This window comes from Neofelis nebulosa, chromosome 1 (genome assembly GCF_028018385.1).
Source record: "Neofelis nebulosa isolate mNeoNeb1 chromosome 1, mNeoNeb1.pri, whole genome shotgun sequence".
NCBI lineage: Eukaryota > Metazoa > Chordata > Mammalia > Carnivora > Felidae > Neofelis > Neofelis nebulosa.
The window spans coordinates 76,870,077-76,888,353 of record NC_080782.1 but is presented as its reverse complement, the minus strand read 5'-3'; the positions used below and the strand labels follow the sequence as shown (position 1 = coordinate 76,888,353).

The following is an 18,277-nucleotide window of genomic DNA, read 5'->3' as shown; positions in this document are numbered from 1 at the left end:
GTTTTCTTCTTGTTTTTCCTTCTTAGTCTCTTCCTCTAGCCATTTCTTATGTGTTATATTCTTCAGAATTCCTCAGTTCACAGTAGACTCTTCTCCTATATTGGGAAAATTTATTTTTTTCCATGGATTAAATAATTATTGCTATACTGACAACCCCCAATTATGACTACAATTGAGATCTCGCTCCTCAGCATTAGATCTTTATTTTCAACTGTCAAATAGCACTAGGCTCCCTCATTGGTACTTCAAACTCAGTATGTCTAAAACAACTCATCTCCTCTTCTAAATCCTCTATTCCTCCTATGCTTCACTTATTAATAAATGGTAACACTCTATATAAAAACATACAAGCCAACTACTAGGGCACCAAGCTTAATCTCCCTTTCTGAACCTCCATCCACCCCAACTCTCTCTCTCTTTCTCTCTCTCTCTCTCTCTTTCTGCTCCCTCTCCCACTCCCTCACCTCTCATCCTTCAACATTCACATTTTATTCATAATTCCACTGTTACTACTATACTCTTGGTCACTATAACATTTTAACTCCTATAAATTTCTTCTTAAAAAAATTATATTCTCTTCATGATATATATCCCTCCCAAACTGCTCATGAGACCTAGGGGAAGCTGATCTAACCTTCAACTCTATGACTAGGACCTGATTAAATCACATAATTATAGCAATTATATTCCCTTGGAAACAATTAATTTAGGAGCTCATATTTAAGTCAATTTTGGTTATTATTGCCTTTGCAACTGTTATTGTTCCAGGCGTGGCATGGACCTGAAATTTGTCCAACCAGACTCAAGCAAGGGAGTGTTTTGTTTTGTTTTTTTCTTTTCAAATTTGGGGAGAAAGTTTATTTCTCCGCCAGTAGATGTAAGAAATACAGCATGTTAACTCTGCTACTACAAGTGATGTTTTGTCATTCTTAAATTTCTTTATAATTCTGCTACAGATGTATATGCCCATAAATGATATTGTATATTATAAACATATATGTAATATATATTATATATACATTCTCCAATTTGGCATTTTTGTCAAATTTTTTTGTTCAGATTTATTCATTTTGATAGCAACAACTAAGTTTCATTCATTTTCATAGTAGTATGATTTCCATTACAAAAATATAGCACAATGTATTTATGCATTACCTTATTAATATTTGTATTATTTTCCTTATTTCTTAATACAAACCAATGCATCTGTAAACATGTTTGAACATGTATCTTTTTGAAGATATGTAAGAATTTTTAAAATATATATTCCCAGAAATGGAATTTCTGGTTACTGGGTACATATTTTCAAAATAAACTAAATGGCTATCCACATGCCTGTAACATTTTACACTTCCACCGGCAGCCTAAAAGAGCTCTGTTCTGCCAAATCTGCAACAAGAGATTTTGTAATTTTTAAATTTTTCCAATTCTAATGAGTATGAAATGGTATCTTTATGATGTATTTCAATTTGTGTTCTCATGATTACTAATTAAGTCCTTAGTCACATTTTTTTCATATAATAATTGGGCAGTTGTTTCTCCTCCTCTATAAATGCCCGTCCTTTTTATTTAGAGGTTTGTGTTTTGCTTATTGAATTTTAGAAGTTTTAGTATTTATTTGTATTAATATATTCAATATTGCCCTAGACCTAGGCAAGACAATATAACTAAATGGAAATATATACCATGCTTATTATTGGAAGAATTAATATAGTTAAAATTCCCCCACTATCTGAAGCAATATACATACATATTCAATGCAATCCCTATCAAAATTCCAATGACATTTTTCAGAGAGATAGAACAAACAATCCTAAAATTTGTATGAAACCACAAAAGACCCCAAATAGCCAAAGGAATCTTGAAAAAGAAAAACAAGACTGGAAGTGTCAAAATTCTAGACTTCAAGTTATATTACAAAACTGTAGTGATCAAAATGTGTGGTACTATCACAAAAATAGACACACTGCTCAATAAAACAAAAAAAAAGTGCAGAAATAAATTCACAATTACATGGTTAATTAATCTTCAATCAAGGAGGCAAGAATATGCAAGAGGAAAAATGTAGTGTCTCCAACAAATCATATTGGGAAACAGGACAGCTACATGCAAAAGAAGGAAATGGGACCACCTTCTTACATCATACACACACTCACACACACACACACACACACACACACCTGAAAATGGATTAAGAAACTAAATATGAGACCTGAAGCCATAAAAATCCAAGAAGAGAGTACAGGCAGTAATGTCTCTGATATCAACTGTAGTAACATTTTTCTAGATATGTCTCCTGAGGCAAGGGAAGCAAAAGCAAAATAAACTACTGGGACTACATGAAAATAAAAAGCTTCTACATAGCAAAGGAAACAATCAACAAAACTAAAAGACAACCTACTGAATGGGAGAAGAAATTTTCAAATGGCATACCCAATAATGGGTTAGTATCCAAAATATATAAAGAACTCAACACCAAAAACAAAACAAAACAAAATAAACAAAAAAATCACACAGATAATATTATTTTAAAATGAATGGAAGACATGAACAGACATTTCTCCAAAGAAGACATCCAAATGGCTAACAGACATGAAAAGATGCTCAACATTACTCATCATTAGGAAAATACAAATCAAAACAACAATCAGATATCACCCCACACCTGTCAGATTTGCTAAAACAAAAGCTCAAGAAACAACAGGTATTAGCAAGGATATGGAGGAAAAGAAACCTTCTTGCACTGTTGGTGAGAATGCAAACTGGTGCAACCACTGTAGAAAACACTAAAGACTTTCTCAAAAAATTAGAAAAAGAACTACCCTATGATCCAGTAATTGTACTATGGGTATTTACCCAAAGAGTACAAAAATACTGATTCAAAGGGACACATGCACCCCAATGTTTATACGAACATTATCAACAATAGCCAAATTACGGAAAGAGCCCTAATATCCTTCAACTGCTGAATGGATAAATAAAATGAGGTATATATATATCTATACAATGGAATATTACTTATTTATAAAAAGGAATGAAATCTTGTCATTCATGACAGCATGGATGGACCTAGAGGGTATAATGCTAAGCAAAAGAAGTCAGTCAAAGAAAGACAATACCATATGATTTCACTCATATGTGAAATTTAAGAAACAAAATAGATGAATAAAGGGGAAAAAAGAGAGAGAAACCAAAAAACAAAACAAAACAAAAAAAACCCAGACTTTTAACTATAAAAAAGAAACAGGTGTTTACCAGAGGAGAGGTAACCATTACCAGAGGGTTGGGGGATGGGTGAGATAGGTGAATGGGGTTAAGAGTACACTTACCTTGATGAGTACTGAATAATATATGGAACTGTTGAATTACTACTGTATACTTAAAACTAATATAACACTGTATATTAACTGAAATTAAATGTTACTGAAATTAAAAATTTACTGAAAGTAAAAGTAAAAAAAATACTAGAAATGAATCTGAAATGGAGATGGGTGATTTACTTCATAAAAAGTCAAAATAATGGTCATGAAGATGAACACCAAAGTCAGGAAAACAATCCATACAGTATGGTCCTGCTATAAATACAAATACATAGACAAATGGAATATAATCAAGCTCTCAGAAATAAACCTATGTATATATGGTCAATATTTTTCCAAAGGTTTCAAGAATACTCAATGGAGAAAAGAATCTCAATAAATGGTGCTGAGAATATTCACACCATGTAAAAGAGTGAAACTAGGCACTTACTTCTTTCATTCCACTTGCAAAAATTAACATACAATGGGCCAAAGACTTAAATGTAAATCCAGAAACCATAAAACTCTGAGAAGAAAATATAGGAAAAAAGCTCTTTGGGATGGATCTTGGCAATGATTTTATTGGATATGTAACCTACAGCATAAGGAAGATCAGAAATAAATAAGTGGGACTACATCAGACTAAAAACCTTCTTCACAGCAAAAGAAATGATCAACAGAAGAAAAGGATAACTTACCATATAGTATATGGAACAATATTTGCAAATTATATAACTGATAAGGGGTTTATATTCAAAATATAAATATACTCTCCATACCCTTGTTCAATAACCAAACAATTCAATTAAAAAATGGGCAGAGTATCTGAATAGACACTTTTTCAAGAAGATATACAGATAGCAAACAGGTACATGAAAGCATGCTAACATCATTAACCATCAGCAAAATGCAAATCAAAACCACAGTGAGATATAACTTCAGGCTTGTTAGAATGGCTATCATCAAATGACAATAGGTAACAAATGCTAGTGAGGATGTGGAGAAAAGAAACCTTTCTTCACTGGTGGCAGAATTATAAATTGGTACACCTACTATGGAAAACAGTATGAAGGTTGCTCAAAAATTAAAATAGATCAAACTACCATATGATTTACAGTTCCACTCCTGGAAATAGATCCAAAATAAATAAATATACTGTATCAAAAAGATATCTGCACTCTTATGTTCATAGCATTATTATTTACAATAGTCAAAACGTGGAAACAACCTAAGTGTTCATCAATGAAAAGGAAGTTGTAGTATATGTATATACAAAGAATAATATTCAGCCATAAAAAAAGGAAAGAAATCCTTTCATTTGTGATAACATGGATGGACCTGGAAAGCATTTTGACAAGTGAAATAAGTAAGAAAGAGAAAGAAAATATACTGGATGATCTCACTTAAATGTGAATCTAAAAGATAGAGGTGGGGGTTGAGGGGTGGGGAAGAATTTGACAAAGGTGGTCAAAAATACAAGTTATAAGATAACTAAATCCAGTTATAAGATAAATAAATACTGGAGATATAACGTACAAAATGATGACTACAGTTACCACTGCTTATCGTATATTTGAAAGTTGAGAAGAGATATATTGAGTTCTCATCATGAAACAAACAAACAAACAAAAAACATTGGTTTTCTTTCTTTTTTTGTATTTATTTGAGATGATGGATATTAATTAAATTTACTGTGGTAATAATTTCACAATATATGTAAGTCAAGCCATTGTGCTGTACACCTTAAACTTATACAGAGCTATATGTCAATGATGTCTTAACTAACTTGGGGAAAATAAGAGTAAACAGTGTTGAGAAGGGAAATTTGCCATTAATAAATCAAAACTTGATACTTTTCTAGACTACATACAGAACACTGAACGCTACATGTTAAAACAAGAAATCTTCAATCCAATATTAATAAGAATCCATTTTTTTAAAGATTGAGGGACTAGGATTTTCATGGTAATTAATTATTCTAAGATTTTGGAGAACATGCAATTTGAAGCTCAGAAACTCTCATCAATTCTAAAACATAATCATTTCTGCTATAATATTATGTGTGCATTCCTTTAAAACATTCCCTTAGGCAAAAATCAAACACCAGAAATAACAAGGCTTATGGAGAAAACATTGTAGAGGTAAACCACTGCAACTTGGTAACCAGAGTTCTAACAAAAAAAAACACCACAATCTTAATACATTTTAGCACAGCTAAATCCACACCGGGTTTTCACCCAGTACCACTGTTAATCTTTTGTAGGTTTAAACACTGGGACTCACCTCCTTCTGTTGAGATAAAGTTCCTTGGGAACATGAATTTCCAATAGAGACCAATTTCATCAAAAATAAAAATATTTAGAAATAACTTTGCAGCTTCTTCATCTACACTTGCAACTTCACTAGATATGTTAACATTGTGAAAAGCATAATGATTCTCAATAGCATTAAATTATTCAAAACTGATTCCAAAGGAAGGTATTACTGTAAGTTTTTTAGCTGTTTTTTTAAGACTTCCATTTATTGCCAAGGTCGTCTCTTTAATAGTAAGAAAGATTTTCTTGACTGTTTCAAAAGGTACTTAGTGTTAACCAATGAAACTTCTGGGTTATACTTACATCATTTCTCTATTTACCAATCCACATAATTATAAACTAGTTTGTGACAGAAACAATGTTCTGTTGTATCAGAAGTCTATCTTCAAATTTAAAGCATTAACACTACTATCCAAATTATTATAATTTTTATTATACTTTTATTTTCTGAAAAAAGGATAAATATACAGATAATATATATATACACACACATGAACTACAAGGAACTTCAAAATGGATTTGTCACTGTTTTACCTTATTTCCTAGTTGTATATATTTTCAGGTATCTTTTAGATAAGAATATTAATAAAGGATATGAGTAACCTAAGATTATTAAACTAATTCTCCTAGAAAAACCTGTTATATTCTGATATTTAAAATACTATACACTGTAAAAACATACAGTAAATGTTTCATAGGAAGGTATTTAGTTGTGAAAACACAGATCACCACAGATATATTTCTACTACTTAGGTAAACATTAAGTGTAATTATTCTTTTCTGAATGTAGGGCACAGAAATAGATCTTACAGAATCTTTAAAGAAGAAACTCCTGTTTTCACACTCTGATCCTCAAATGTTCTGCAATCCCACTGGAATTTCATATAAAGACTAGTGTGTAGGTTTTCATAAATGCATGTTGGAGTTAAGTAAAAAAGATAGTAGAATATAAATACTCACTGCTTCACAATTCCTTCTGCCAGCCAATACTGTGAATAGTCCATTTGCAAGGACAGGGATGGAGCTAGAGAGAATTATGCTAAGCTAAATAACTCAGCCAGAGATAGGCATATACCAAATGATTTCACTCATATGTGGAACATAAGAAGCAAAACAAATTTATATAGGGGGTAAAAAGAGAGGGAAACCAAGAAACAGACTCTTAACTACAGAGAACAAACCGAGGGTTACTGTATCATTTGGGGGGTGGGGGTGGGGAATGGTTTAAATAGGTGATAGGGATTAAGGAAGGCACTTGTGATGAGCAGTGGGTGTTGTATGTAAGTGATGAATCACTAAATTCTACACCCGGAACTTATATTACACTGTATGTTAATTAACCGAACTTAAAAAAAAAAAAAATTGGAGAAAGGAAAAAAAAAAAAAAAGGAATGGGGCAATACATTTACACACAGCGGTCCTTGACTAATGTGTATAACAAAGGAGAAATTCTATCCGTTATTTCTTCTCCCAAGAGAACAATAGAAGCAATGTAGAGAAGTTTTTTTGTTTTATAACAATCTGATTTTTATACTAACATTTAGAAAATTGCTATAAATTTCGATGGATGTACAATGATGTATGAAATACTTATAACAAAAACTCTCTAGAGAAACACATTTAAGCTTAAAAAAATTCCACAAATGGTTGACACATTTTCTACATTTAAATTTGAATATTTTTCACATGAAATAATTATAATTATCATACAATTAAATATAAAAACACAAAAATGGAAATCAGCTCAGGCATCAGGTAGTCTTTATCAATAAAACTGAAGTCAAAGTAAAAATAAAGATGTATATGATCATTTTGACTTTTGTGTCTACTAAAACTAAAGGAGCATGAAACTATGTATTGCAAATTAGCCAACTGACCAGAGATAGTTTCAAAAGAAACCTCTCCATGGTGAAATAAAAGATAAATAAAATGTTAATTTTTAAGAAGCTTGAAACTGCCTTCTTTTGGAGAATAAGTATGACATTAATTTAAATTTTTATTATATGAACTGGAATGAAAAATCTAATTTTATTTTGAAAAATTATTGAGAAATAAACATCCACAGCCCAAATTAAATAAGAAGAACAACTATATGAATCCTAAGTAGTCCTACATAACCAAAAGCTAATAATTAATACATGTCACTAACAGAATTAACTTATGTATATTTTCCCACTTCTGCTTCATCTTTTTCATTAAAAGTATTCTTTTTATTACTTATTAAATGTGTATTTTACAATATATTTCAAAAATCCAAAACACAGGGACTATATTATTATATTTGTACTCAAACTATAATAAACCTATGGGATCATATGAGTCACATTCATTTATTAAACATGTAACTATATTATAATTATTTCAAATTTTATTAGTATAACATTCCATTGATGGACTGACAGTGTATAATTCTTCCACATTAATGATCCAGTTATAAATTAGTTTTTTCTTTTTTTTTTTACTGTTGGATTCTTCACGGGCATATGCAGGATTTCACTGTTATCCTTTGGTAAATATTTACATAGGCAAAATGCAATAGCAGTGAAGAAGATAGTGACTACTTTGCAAATACAACCTGAATTAAAAAAAAAAAAAAAAAACCATCAGATGTGTCAATCTATCTAGAGCAAAAATATTTGTGGAAAGAATGCTATTTACCAAAGAAATGGTAAGTATATTTAATCTCTTTAAAATATCAATTTTCTAATTATAGAATGTAATTAATGTTATAAACATATCAAGTTACTAAAGGAGATTTTTTAATGTTTACAAAAGCTTTAAAATTTCTTAAAAAGTGTGTCTTTTTTTCACAGAATGTATTAACTCTAAAGCTTAAAAATACATTGCTGCTAACTTAAATATCAATAGGAACTGGAACCTATTTAAGCCACTTCATGCAGCTTTATTCTTTTTGAAAAAATCACCATTTTCCAAATATAAACAGAAATATTACAAGCATTATATAAAAGTACTTGAGCTTAGAATGCAAAAGACCCTGAAAATTAAAGTAAAAAATATTCTAGAGCAACAACATCAATTATCTGACAATATCAATTATAGTGGTTACAAAAGATAAAGAAACATTAATGAGTCTGTCATTTATAATGACACAGTAACTTTCATACATTTATAATAGCCCAACACTGCAAACAACCAAATGAATTTTAACAAGAGAATGGATAGATTATAGTATATTCACAAAATGAAATAGTATTTGGAAATTTTTTTTAAAGGACAAACTACTGCTATAGAATAACATGGATGAATCTCCCAAAAGCATAATATTAAGCAACACAGAAAAAAAAAAAAAGAGTATATACTGCATTCCATTTGCATAAATTTTTAGAACAGAAAGAGCCAACATATTGTAATAGAAATCTGAAACAGGTTTATCTCTAGAGGAAGGAAATTGACTGAAAAGGGACAGGGGATAAATTTCTACAGCTTGTTTTGAGGTGCTGGTTCCACAGATGCACTCATTTATCAAAAGCCATCAAACTAAAAACCTAAGATATATGTTAACTGCATCTTCATTACATCTCAAATTTTTTTTTAAAGATACATTTTTCACACACTAAACACAGTGTGACCAGCATCTGGATCAAGAACAAAACAGCTGTCAACACCCCAGAAGCTTTCCTTCATGTTTCCTCAAAGTCACTAACCGGAATGGGTTACTTTTATTTTTGAAATATAGTTACAGCAGGTCAAAATTATGTAAGTGGAATCACAGAGTGCATACTCAGTTGTTTGATTTCTTTCTTTCAAAATTATGTTTGTATGATTAATTCATATTTTATATAGTTGTGTACCTTCTGTTTTCATTGCCATATACCATTCCATTGTTGATTTTAGCACAATTTATACATCCATTCCATTGTTTATTGACTGATTATTAAATTTTTGTGAATTCTTTCAAGTCTTTTGTCCATTTTTTCTATTATTTATCCTTTGCTTATTTTGATATATGGGAGTTCTTTATATATTTTGGACATTGGTTCCTTTTTACACTTTACCTTCTAAACTATGGTTGTCTATTAATTATTTCTTTTAACGATCAGAACTTTAAAAAGTTTACACTAAACTGCCACAAAAGCATATTCTTATTTCAGTTTCTTCTGTTTGCCCTTTCCAACTGTATTTCTCTATGTCCTTTATTATTGTTATCTCCTTTTAGTAGCTCCTTAGCAGGATCTCTAAGCAGTTCACCAGCTTTGTCCATTTTGTGCTGTGTTTGAAAATAGATAAGCATGTTACATATACATCTAAAATAAAAATTAAAAGGCTCAGTAGTGTCTTCAGAGGACTTCCTTAAGAACAAAACCTAGTTTTGTTGAATTATCTCTGAGAAGTTAATTTTGACTTCTTAAATATCATTTTTTACTTTTTAATTGTTTTTTAAAATTTTACTTTACTCAATGTTCAGTGTGGACTAAGTTTGCTGGATAATTGACTTTTGAATTACAAGGCACCACTATATACTGTTCATCACAGAAGTATTTGTTACTGTTAAATATTAGAGTCTATCATTATGTTTCTTCGAATTAATGAACTCATTAAAATCACAAAACATATAAACACTTTTAAATATTTATCACGCCAACATCTATACAATAAAATTATTGAATGTTAGTAGAGATTAAGACTTCAGACATTATATAGTCCAACATCCTCATTTTACAGATGAACAAATTGAAATCAAGGAAGATATATATTTTCTAGAGTAATACAAGCATATCTAGATTTTCTCAAAACTGACCATAACACAGCTCATACCACCATAGTATCTCAATTCCTCATATCTTTATTTATTCACTAAATACTGAATACTTGCTAGGTAGGCTGTTACATCGTTAAGCAAAAGAGACTGTGAAACTCACATGTAAGTAGGGTGAGAGTATCCTGATGTTCTCTGGGGATGTGAAAAAATTTTTTAATTGTCCAATCTTTTACTATGTAAATAGCAAGGGTTACAAGGTCAAGCAACTTGGTTGTATATGTATATGGACAAAATTACTTCCCAAATTGAAATTTTGCTAATTACCACCCTTTATTCAGGAACAACATAAAACAATTGTGTATTTAATGCAGTGACTCAAATATTCATATAAATACTTTAATACTTCAGTTTCTAAAATATTTTCTATATAATAAGGGTTCTTTAAACATCAAGATATCCATTTGTTCATAGTTTATTATTATTGTACATTACTATAAACAACCATACATGTTTAAAACAGTTTTACTTTTCTGTAATTCTTTAACAGGTATCACTTACATATTCCTACCAATAGGTAGGCCATTTTCATCTTGTTATAGATCCAACAATTTCCTTTTTTCCCACAGTATTCAGTCTCCCGAAAGATACAAGAAATATCTGCTGTCATTTTAAAAACTATTGGTCCAGGTATAGTCCCTATGAAAAATGCAATAATTATAAATGCTCCATGAAAACACTACAGGTTAGGATAAGTATGATTTTTATTCTAAAATTAAACTGATGTATTTAGCCATCATCACATTTAAATATATCATTTAAAATTATCTAAGAATTTACTTATAAGTAGGATTATTAAGAACTGGAAAAAACTGTATTTTTTAAAAATCCTTATTCCTGTAGGTATAAAAAATTAGTTGCTTTCATATTTTTAGAATGACATACATGTAATCAGTTTATGGTTTTTTTTTTTGTTTTTTTTTTTTTTAAATTTTTTTTTTTCAACGTTTTTTATTTATTTTTGGACAGAGAGAGACACAGCATGAACGGGGGAGGGGCAGAGAGAGAGGGAGACACAGAATCGGAAACAGGCTCCAGGCTCCGAGCCATCAGCCCAGAGCCTGACGCGGGGCTCGAACTCACGGACCGCGAGATCGTGACCTGGCTGAAGTCGGACGCTTAACCGACTGCGCCACCCAGGCGCCCCAATCAGTTTATGTTTTTATGTTCTCTATGTTTTCAATCAATGAAAAGTTAGTTTTTTAATGCAATGTACATCTGTTATTTATCAAGATATTGAGAGAAATAACTAGGAATGTAAATGCTTTGGTATGTTTGTAGCAACCCTAGATTCAGAGGACCTCATATCCAGAAGAAGAGTTGTGTACTGCCTTAGGTAAATTTCTGTATACTCTCAGAGACAACATCTCCTCAGCAACAATTTCAGCTAAAAGTGAATTAGAAGTCATTTTTTAAAAAGTCACCCCAAAGACATTAGAACTGAAATCTCAGAACTAAGATATCTTTACTGACATCTAGTTTACTATAACTTCATTATGTCAGGGCCCTCATGCTTCATGACTTATGACTCCTGCCAAAGACCACTATCCAAGATCACTATCAAAGATTACCAATTCTCCCAATCTTATTGAGTGCTGGCACTCTGTTTATAATCGTTCAAGGTGAAAAACCTAAGCCTACTATTCATTTTTTTCTATTTTCCTTCATATTTTTCCAATCCATGATAAATCTTTAGGACACTAACTCTAAACATATCTTGGATATGTTGATTTCTGTGTCTCTTTCACAACCTCCAGAATCCAATTTAACATAATTCTGGTTTAGACTGCAGCAAAAGCCTTTTTTTCCTTTACATTTATCTTCTATAAGTATTTTTCCCTCCAGAAGCAGAGTTATCTTTTAAACAGAAAACAGATAATATCTATCCTCTGCTTCAAATTATCTGTTGGCAAAATACTGTTAGATATAGAGGCAGTCTGTATCTAAAGTATCATCTTGTTCCACCCTCTTCCAACAAAAATGTATCAGTCTCACTAGCTTCCTTTCTCATGTTAGAAACTGTTTATGCATTAGCTGTTTCTTAGGTTCTGTCTTCCAAAACAAATCTGTCCTTATCGATCAGGCAATGATTCACATAAAAATATGCTCTCATTTTTCCTAATTAAAAGAGCCAATTTTAACCCCACATATTGATCTAGGTATAGAATTATTTCTGATCCCTACCCAAGCCACACTTAAATTTTTCTATGTTCTTGATTCCATTTATCATATGTCTTTCAGTCTTCAATCCAGTTTAATCTCGTTTCCTTGCCCCATCAATATTTTTAATCAACTTTTGAATCAGGGGTGCTAATACAGTCATAATGTAGATAATTTAGATTTGAAAGCTAGTTTTTGCCATTTTAAGAAAGCCTGAAGTACAGAGTGCATTACCATCTGAGAAAAACAATTTTTTTCTTTGGCTGTAAGTCCTTAAAAACATCAGAGTCTTTGGTAACGAAAATGTTGTTAGTGACTCCCCAAACATGCAAGCAGTGTTGTGGTTATGTGTTTTGTTTCAGCTTACCAAACCACTTGGACAAGATTGATGAATATACATCTAATCAAATAGACTGTCCTGTCTGATCAAATATAGTATTAATGCATATTTTATATGACAGGATCGGCTTTGCGTTATGTATTGTCTTTTTACATAAATATTGTCTCCTAAATTCTGCAAAGCAGCTCCCCCACTCACTTATGTTGTGTCAGTTTACCATTTTTATTTATTTGAAATTCTAAATATACATGTAGACACACATATCAAAAAATCAACAATTCACTGTAATAAAAGATTGCCAAAAGTCCATACCAAATATTCTCAAAAACACAAAGGCCAAACCCAAGGCCAAAGAACGTTGATTGTCAGATACAATCCTGCGAGCAAAGAGTAATGATATTATCAAAACATTGCTATTAATAACTTTAGAGAATTTGCTAGGTTACTATTATTATTTTATTATTATTATAAATTTTTTGTTATTTTTTTTACTCTTCATCAGTTAAACTAAAAATCTTTAGCCAGTTAACAGAGTTCAATCTAGGTGAATTAAAGAAGTACAATTCCTTCAATTCTTCATATCCTTCCCCTTGCCAACTGATTCCAAAGCTTCTTGCTCTTCACAAGGAGGAAACATTTATGGGCCAGACCCTCTGCCCCAGCCTCTTTTTTCCTTTGCTGAAAAAAAATTTGGCACTAACTATCACACTTACCTTTTCTCCATTTTGAGGTACACATCCACTACTTTATATTTCTCCTCTTTCCCCTGTGAGATCCACTCTACATTTCTTTACCTTTATCTCTGTCTTGAGAGACTGATCTAAATGTGCTACATCAATAGGCTCTCTTGCCTTCTGGCTTCTAATTACAGTTTGCCAATTGGGTACTCGAGAGTGAGGAAGGAGAGTGAGGTCAAGGTGTTTCTTCCCAGCTTCTCTCCCCAGAGTGAAATCCTGCTGACTAGGTCACTAGGCAAAGCAGTCCTCTCTACAGGTCTCTCTCTTTCCTACCCTTGTTTTCTTTTGGGCAAGTGGTAACAGACCAGGGATACTGCACTATATACCTTATGATTCTTATACTCCACCCACATTTTAAATAGCCACTTTCTTCAACCTTGCTTAAATTATCCTAATTTGAGAGCCCCTTCTCTTTCCTGCTGGACCTCTGTTACCCTCACTATTCAAAAGCTAAAATAAACAAAAATAATTTTCCAAATATAAAAAATGAAGCTCTCTTTATTTCCTATAGGTCAAAGCAAGTATTTGTTTTTAAAAAAAATAAGGGGCGCCTGGGTGGCTCAGTTGGTTGGGCGTCCGACTTCAGCTCAGGTCATGATCTCACGGTCCGTGAATTCAAGCCCCACATCGGGCTCTGTGCTGACAGCTCAGAGCCTGGAGCCTGTTTCAGATTCTGTGTCTCCCTCTCTCTGACCCTCCCCCGTTCATGCTCTGTCTCTCTCTGTCTCAAAAATAAATAAACGTTAAAAAAAATTAAAAAAAAAAAAAGAAATAGTGGTTAGGGACTAACCACTGATAGTCTCAGTTTGGAGACTCAATTGAAAATACAATAAAAAATAATAAACCATTGAACATTTTAGGAAGTAAAAAAATAAAAACTACATTTTATTAAAAAAAAAAAACTCTTTGCTTACCATTTTTTTCCTTGTTCTAGGACTTGCACAATGAACTAATATGACCAATATTTTCATCCAAACAACTCAATATACTAAAATGTAGCATTCATACAATATTTTGTGACTATCTCACAAAAAGTAAGATAATTCCACCCATATCAACCTGGTAGAAATATTCTTTCCTCAAATGTTTACTACTAGGAAAATGAAAACAAATTAACCAATCCTCAAAAGATAAAGGTATTTTTAAATAAAAAAATAATTTATACTTCCATAGTAAGCAGATTCTTAAGGTAGGAAAAAGAAAGTGTCACATTTTAGAACTACACTTCAGTATAGGTCTTGGTATAAAGTGGAGATATTAATAATATCCCTAACTATAATTGAGTGTTCTGCTTCATTTAGCACATGTAGTTTTATTACATGGATTATCATTGCTTTCCGAAGCATATATAGAACTGACCATAATTCATAAGTAGCATTATTAAGAAGCATTTATGTATTGGGAGCGCCTCGGTAGCTCATTCGGTTGAGCTTCCGACTCGATTTCAGTTCAGGTCATGATTTCACAATCATGAGATCAAGCCCCATGTAAGCTCTGCACTGAGCTTGGAGCCTACTTGGGATTCTCTCTCTCTCTCTCTCTCTCTCTCTCTCTCTTTCTTTCTCTCTCTCTCTCTTTCAAAATAATTAAATAAATAAACTTTTAAAAAAGAAGCATTTTTGTATCTTCACTTCTGATATACAAGATAAAAAGATTAATGGTTCCCAGGATTTTCCATCAGTTAAATGAATAGCACAAAATAAATAATAGCTTTGTATTAAAAATATTTAATGAAAAATGAATGAAGCGAATGTTTTTTTTGTATATTGTCTAATAAGTAAGGCTATAATAGGGTGCTTAAGAATATCATGGAATAAACAAAAATTTGTTAGTACTCTTCCAAAATGTAAAAAGGCAGCTTCCACCATCTCTCATGACTTCTAAACTTATATTTCCACTCCACATCATTCTTATAAGACATCAGCTCTAGATTTAAATTCCTGTTTTGCACAAAAGCTGCTCCTTCCCCAGTGCTCCCCCATCACAAGTGAAGCTGTCATCCACCATCATGCAGTGTTCAAGTCCAAAATGTGAAAAGAGGCACCTGTGATCCCATCCTTTTCCTCATGGACCAGAGCCAATAACCAAATACTGTGATTTTTAAAAATACATTTTTTGGTTCTTTCTCTGATTTAAAAAATATATATATATTTAATTTCTAATTCCACCAGCCTATTCCAAGTCTATATCTTTCTCCTGAAAACAAACCAAAAAAAAAAAAAAAATGAAATGACTTCCTAATTTATCTCCCAACAACCATCCTTATACTTTCAGCCCACTCTCCACCTAAGAGCCAAAGTGATTTTTCGTACTGTGAAACTTTGATTACTTCACTGTCTCCCGTAGGATACTTTAACAGCTTCCCCTTGTTCTTATGATAAAACCTAGAATTGCAAAAAAAACATTTACAAGAGTCAGCCTTATCACATCAGTCTTACTGGATGCCACTTCACATCTCACTTTTGCCTTCATTACCCTCCTTGTTCACGACATTCTACAACACAACAATCTTACAAAGCTACTTCTCCCACTCAGAATCTTCACATTTGTCCTTCCCACTGTGTGAATACTCATCCCCTATCCCTCAGGGCTCAGCTTAAATATCAGTTCTTCAGGAACACCCTCTCTGAATCCTCACGCAGAGTTAGACCAGCCTATAATTTTCTCATCGAATTTTACTGCATTTTCTTTGCAGTGTGTTTTAAAATTATAATTGAATACTTATCAGTCAAGACACATTTTTTTGGTGGAGGGCGCCTGGGTGGCTCAGTCAGTTAAGCCGCCGACTTCGCTCAGGTCATGATCTTGCGGTTTGCGGGTTCAAGCCCCAAGTCGGGCTCTGTTGGAAAGGAAAGAATTGAAGAACTAGTTTTTCTTAATGAGCCCCTGATAGATACAGACAAGTTAGGATACTTTTCCGTTTAGACTTTACTTCACACAGCGTCAGATTTCAACAAATTTCTCCAGAAGAAAAACAATTTTGTCATTCTTAGTCCCATGTAATCACCAATAACTCTGCCAGTTTGCTTGCCCCAGGGGTGACCCTCTACCTGGACCTAGTCCAGACTGTCAGGATCTAGCCTTCATCAAGAATTGGCCAAGAATCTCAGGGACAGCTTTAGATCTCCAATTCACCTCTAAAAACTTCTGCTCTCTCTGGAATTTTAATCCCTCTAGTCCTCTGCCTTTAAATATATTATTTTTATCATGTAACCCATCTTTTCTTGTTGCCCTCTGTAGGCCCATTGGCTTACTACAAACCCCATCCTACCCCTCTTTCTTGACTCTAATTATCACTCATTTGACAACGATTTCACAATTTATGTCTTTGACTTTGAATCTTATTGTATTTTTAAAATTAAACTTTATTGGGGCGCCTGGGTGGCGCAGTCGGCTGAGCGTCCGACTTCAGCCAGGTCACGATCTCGCGGTCTGTGAGTTCGAGCCCCGCGTCAGGCTCTGGGCTGATGGCTCAGAGCCTGGAGCCTGCTTCCGATTCTGTGTCTCCCTCTCTCTCTGCCCCTCCCCCGTTCATGCTATGTCTCTCTCTGTCCCAAAAATAAATAAAAAACGTTGAAAAAAAATTTAAAATAATAAAATTAAACTTTATTTGTTGAATTTGTAGTATAATTACATGCTTTGGAAAGCAAAACAATATAAAGAGAATATGCTGAAGAAACCTGCTTGCTTCCACCCTTGCTGTCATCTACCTCTATTTCTACCCCCTCCTTTTGGTTTGGTTACCTTTAGGTTACGATTTTAATTACATTCTTTTTTATACCTAGTGTTCTTTTATGCAAATACAAATAAGTGTAAATGCATATCTCTATATTTATTTCTTCCTTCACAGGAAGTAGCATACTATATTCACTGTTCTTTTTTCGTGTAACAATATATTAAGATCCTTTCCTACATGAATATAGAGCTCCACCCTATTAATTTTTTTAGTTGCATTATATTTAATGTGCAAAAATGCAATCATTTATTCAACCAGTCTGTTGCTCCTTCACACTTAGATTTTTCCCACTGTTTTGTTTCATATATATATATATACACATACACACACATACACATACACCCATGTATATTATATATCATATCATATATATATATATGAAATAGAAACATATACATATGTTTCTATTTCATATATATATATATATGATATGATATATAATATACATGAGGGTTGATGGGGGGTGGGAGGGAGGGCAGGGTGGGTGATGGGTATTGAGGAGGGCACCTTTTGGGATGAGCACTGGGTGTTGTATGGAAACCAATTTGACAGTAAATTTCATATATTAAAAAATAAATAAATAAATAAATAAAAAAAAAAAAAAAAAAGGCAGTGCCAGGCTCTTAGATTTAGGAAATTATTTTTAGATCTGTCCTGCTGACATTTAAGACAATGTTCTCAAAGCCTACCCAGCAAAAAGATAAATTCATGGAATTTCTTAAAAAAAAAAAAAAAAAAAGAAACATATACATATGTGATATAGATAAACTTACAGATGTAAATGTATCTGTTTACAGGATGTTCACAATAAGGATTTCAAGAAGTATAAGTGCTGGCATAAAGGATAAGCACATCTGCAAATTTTTTAGGTATTAAAGATCCCCTTTCACAGGAGATGTACTATTTTGTGCTC

The 18,277-nt window shown here is 32.4% G+C and overlaps 1 protein-coding gene across 2 annotated transcripts in view; it reads right to left on the bottom strand.

Annotated features, from left to right (window-relative positions):
* Positions 1-7,928: 7,928 nt before the first annotated feature.
* SLCO6A1 (solute carrier organic anion transporter family member 6A1) overlaps positions 7,929-18,277 on the bottom strand; it is a 95,684-nt gene continuing 85,335 nt past the window's right edge. Inside the window, exons 11-14 of one of the 2 annotated variants that reach the window (XM_058726136.1) lie at positions 15,941-16,012; positions 13,204-13,268; positions 10,893-11,030; positions 7,929-8,189 (exon numbers count right to left, since the gene is read on the bottom strand). In XM_058726136.1, the coding sequence (XP_058582119.1) occupies positions 8,053-8,189; positions 10,893-11,030; positions 13,204-13,268; positions 15,941-16,012 (412 nt within the window). In that variant the 3' untranslated portion in view covers positions 7,929-8,052. The remainder of the gene's footprint in view (positions 8,190-10,892; positions 11,031-13,203; positions 13,269-15,940; positions 16,013-18,277) is intronic. The other variant, XM_058726146.1, reaches the window with a different exon arrangement.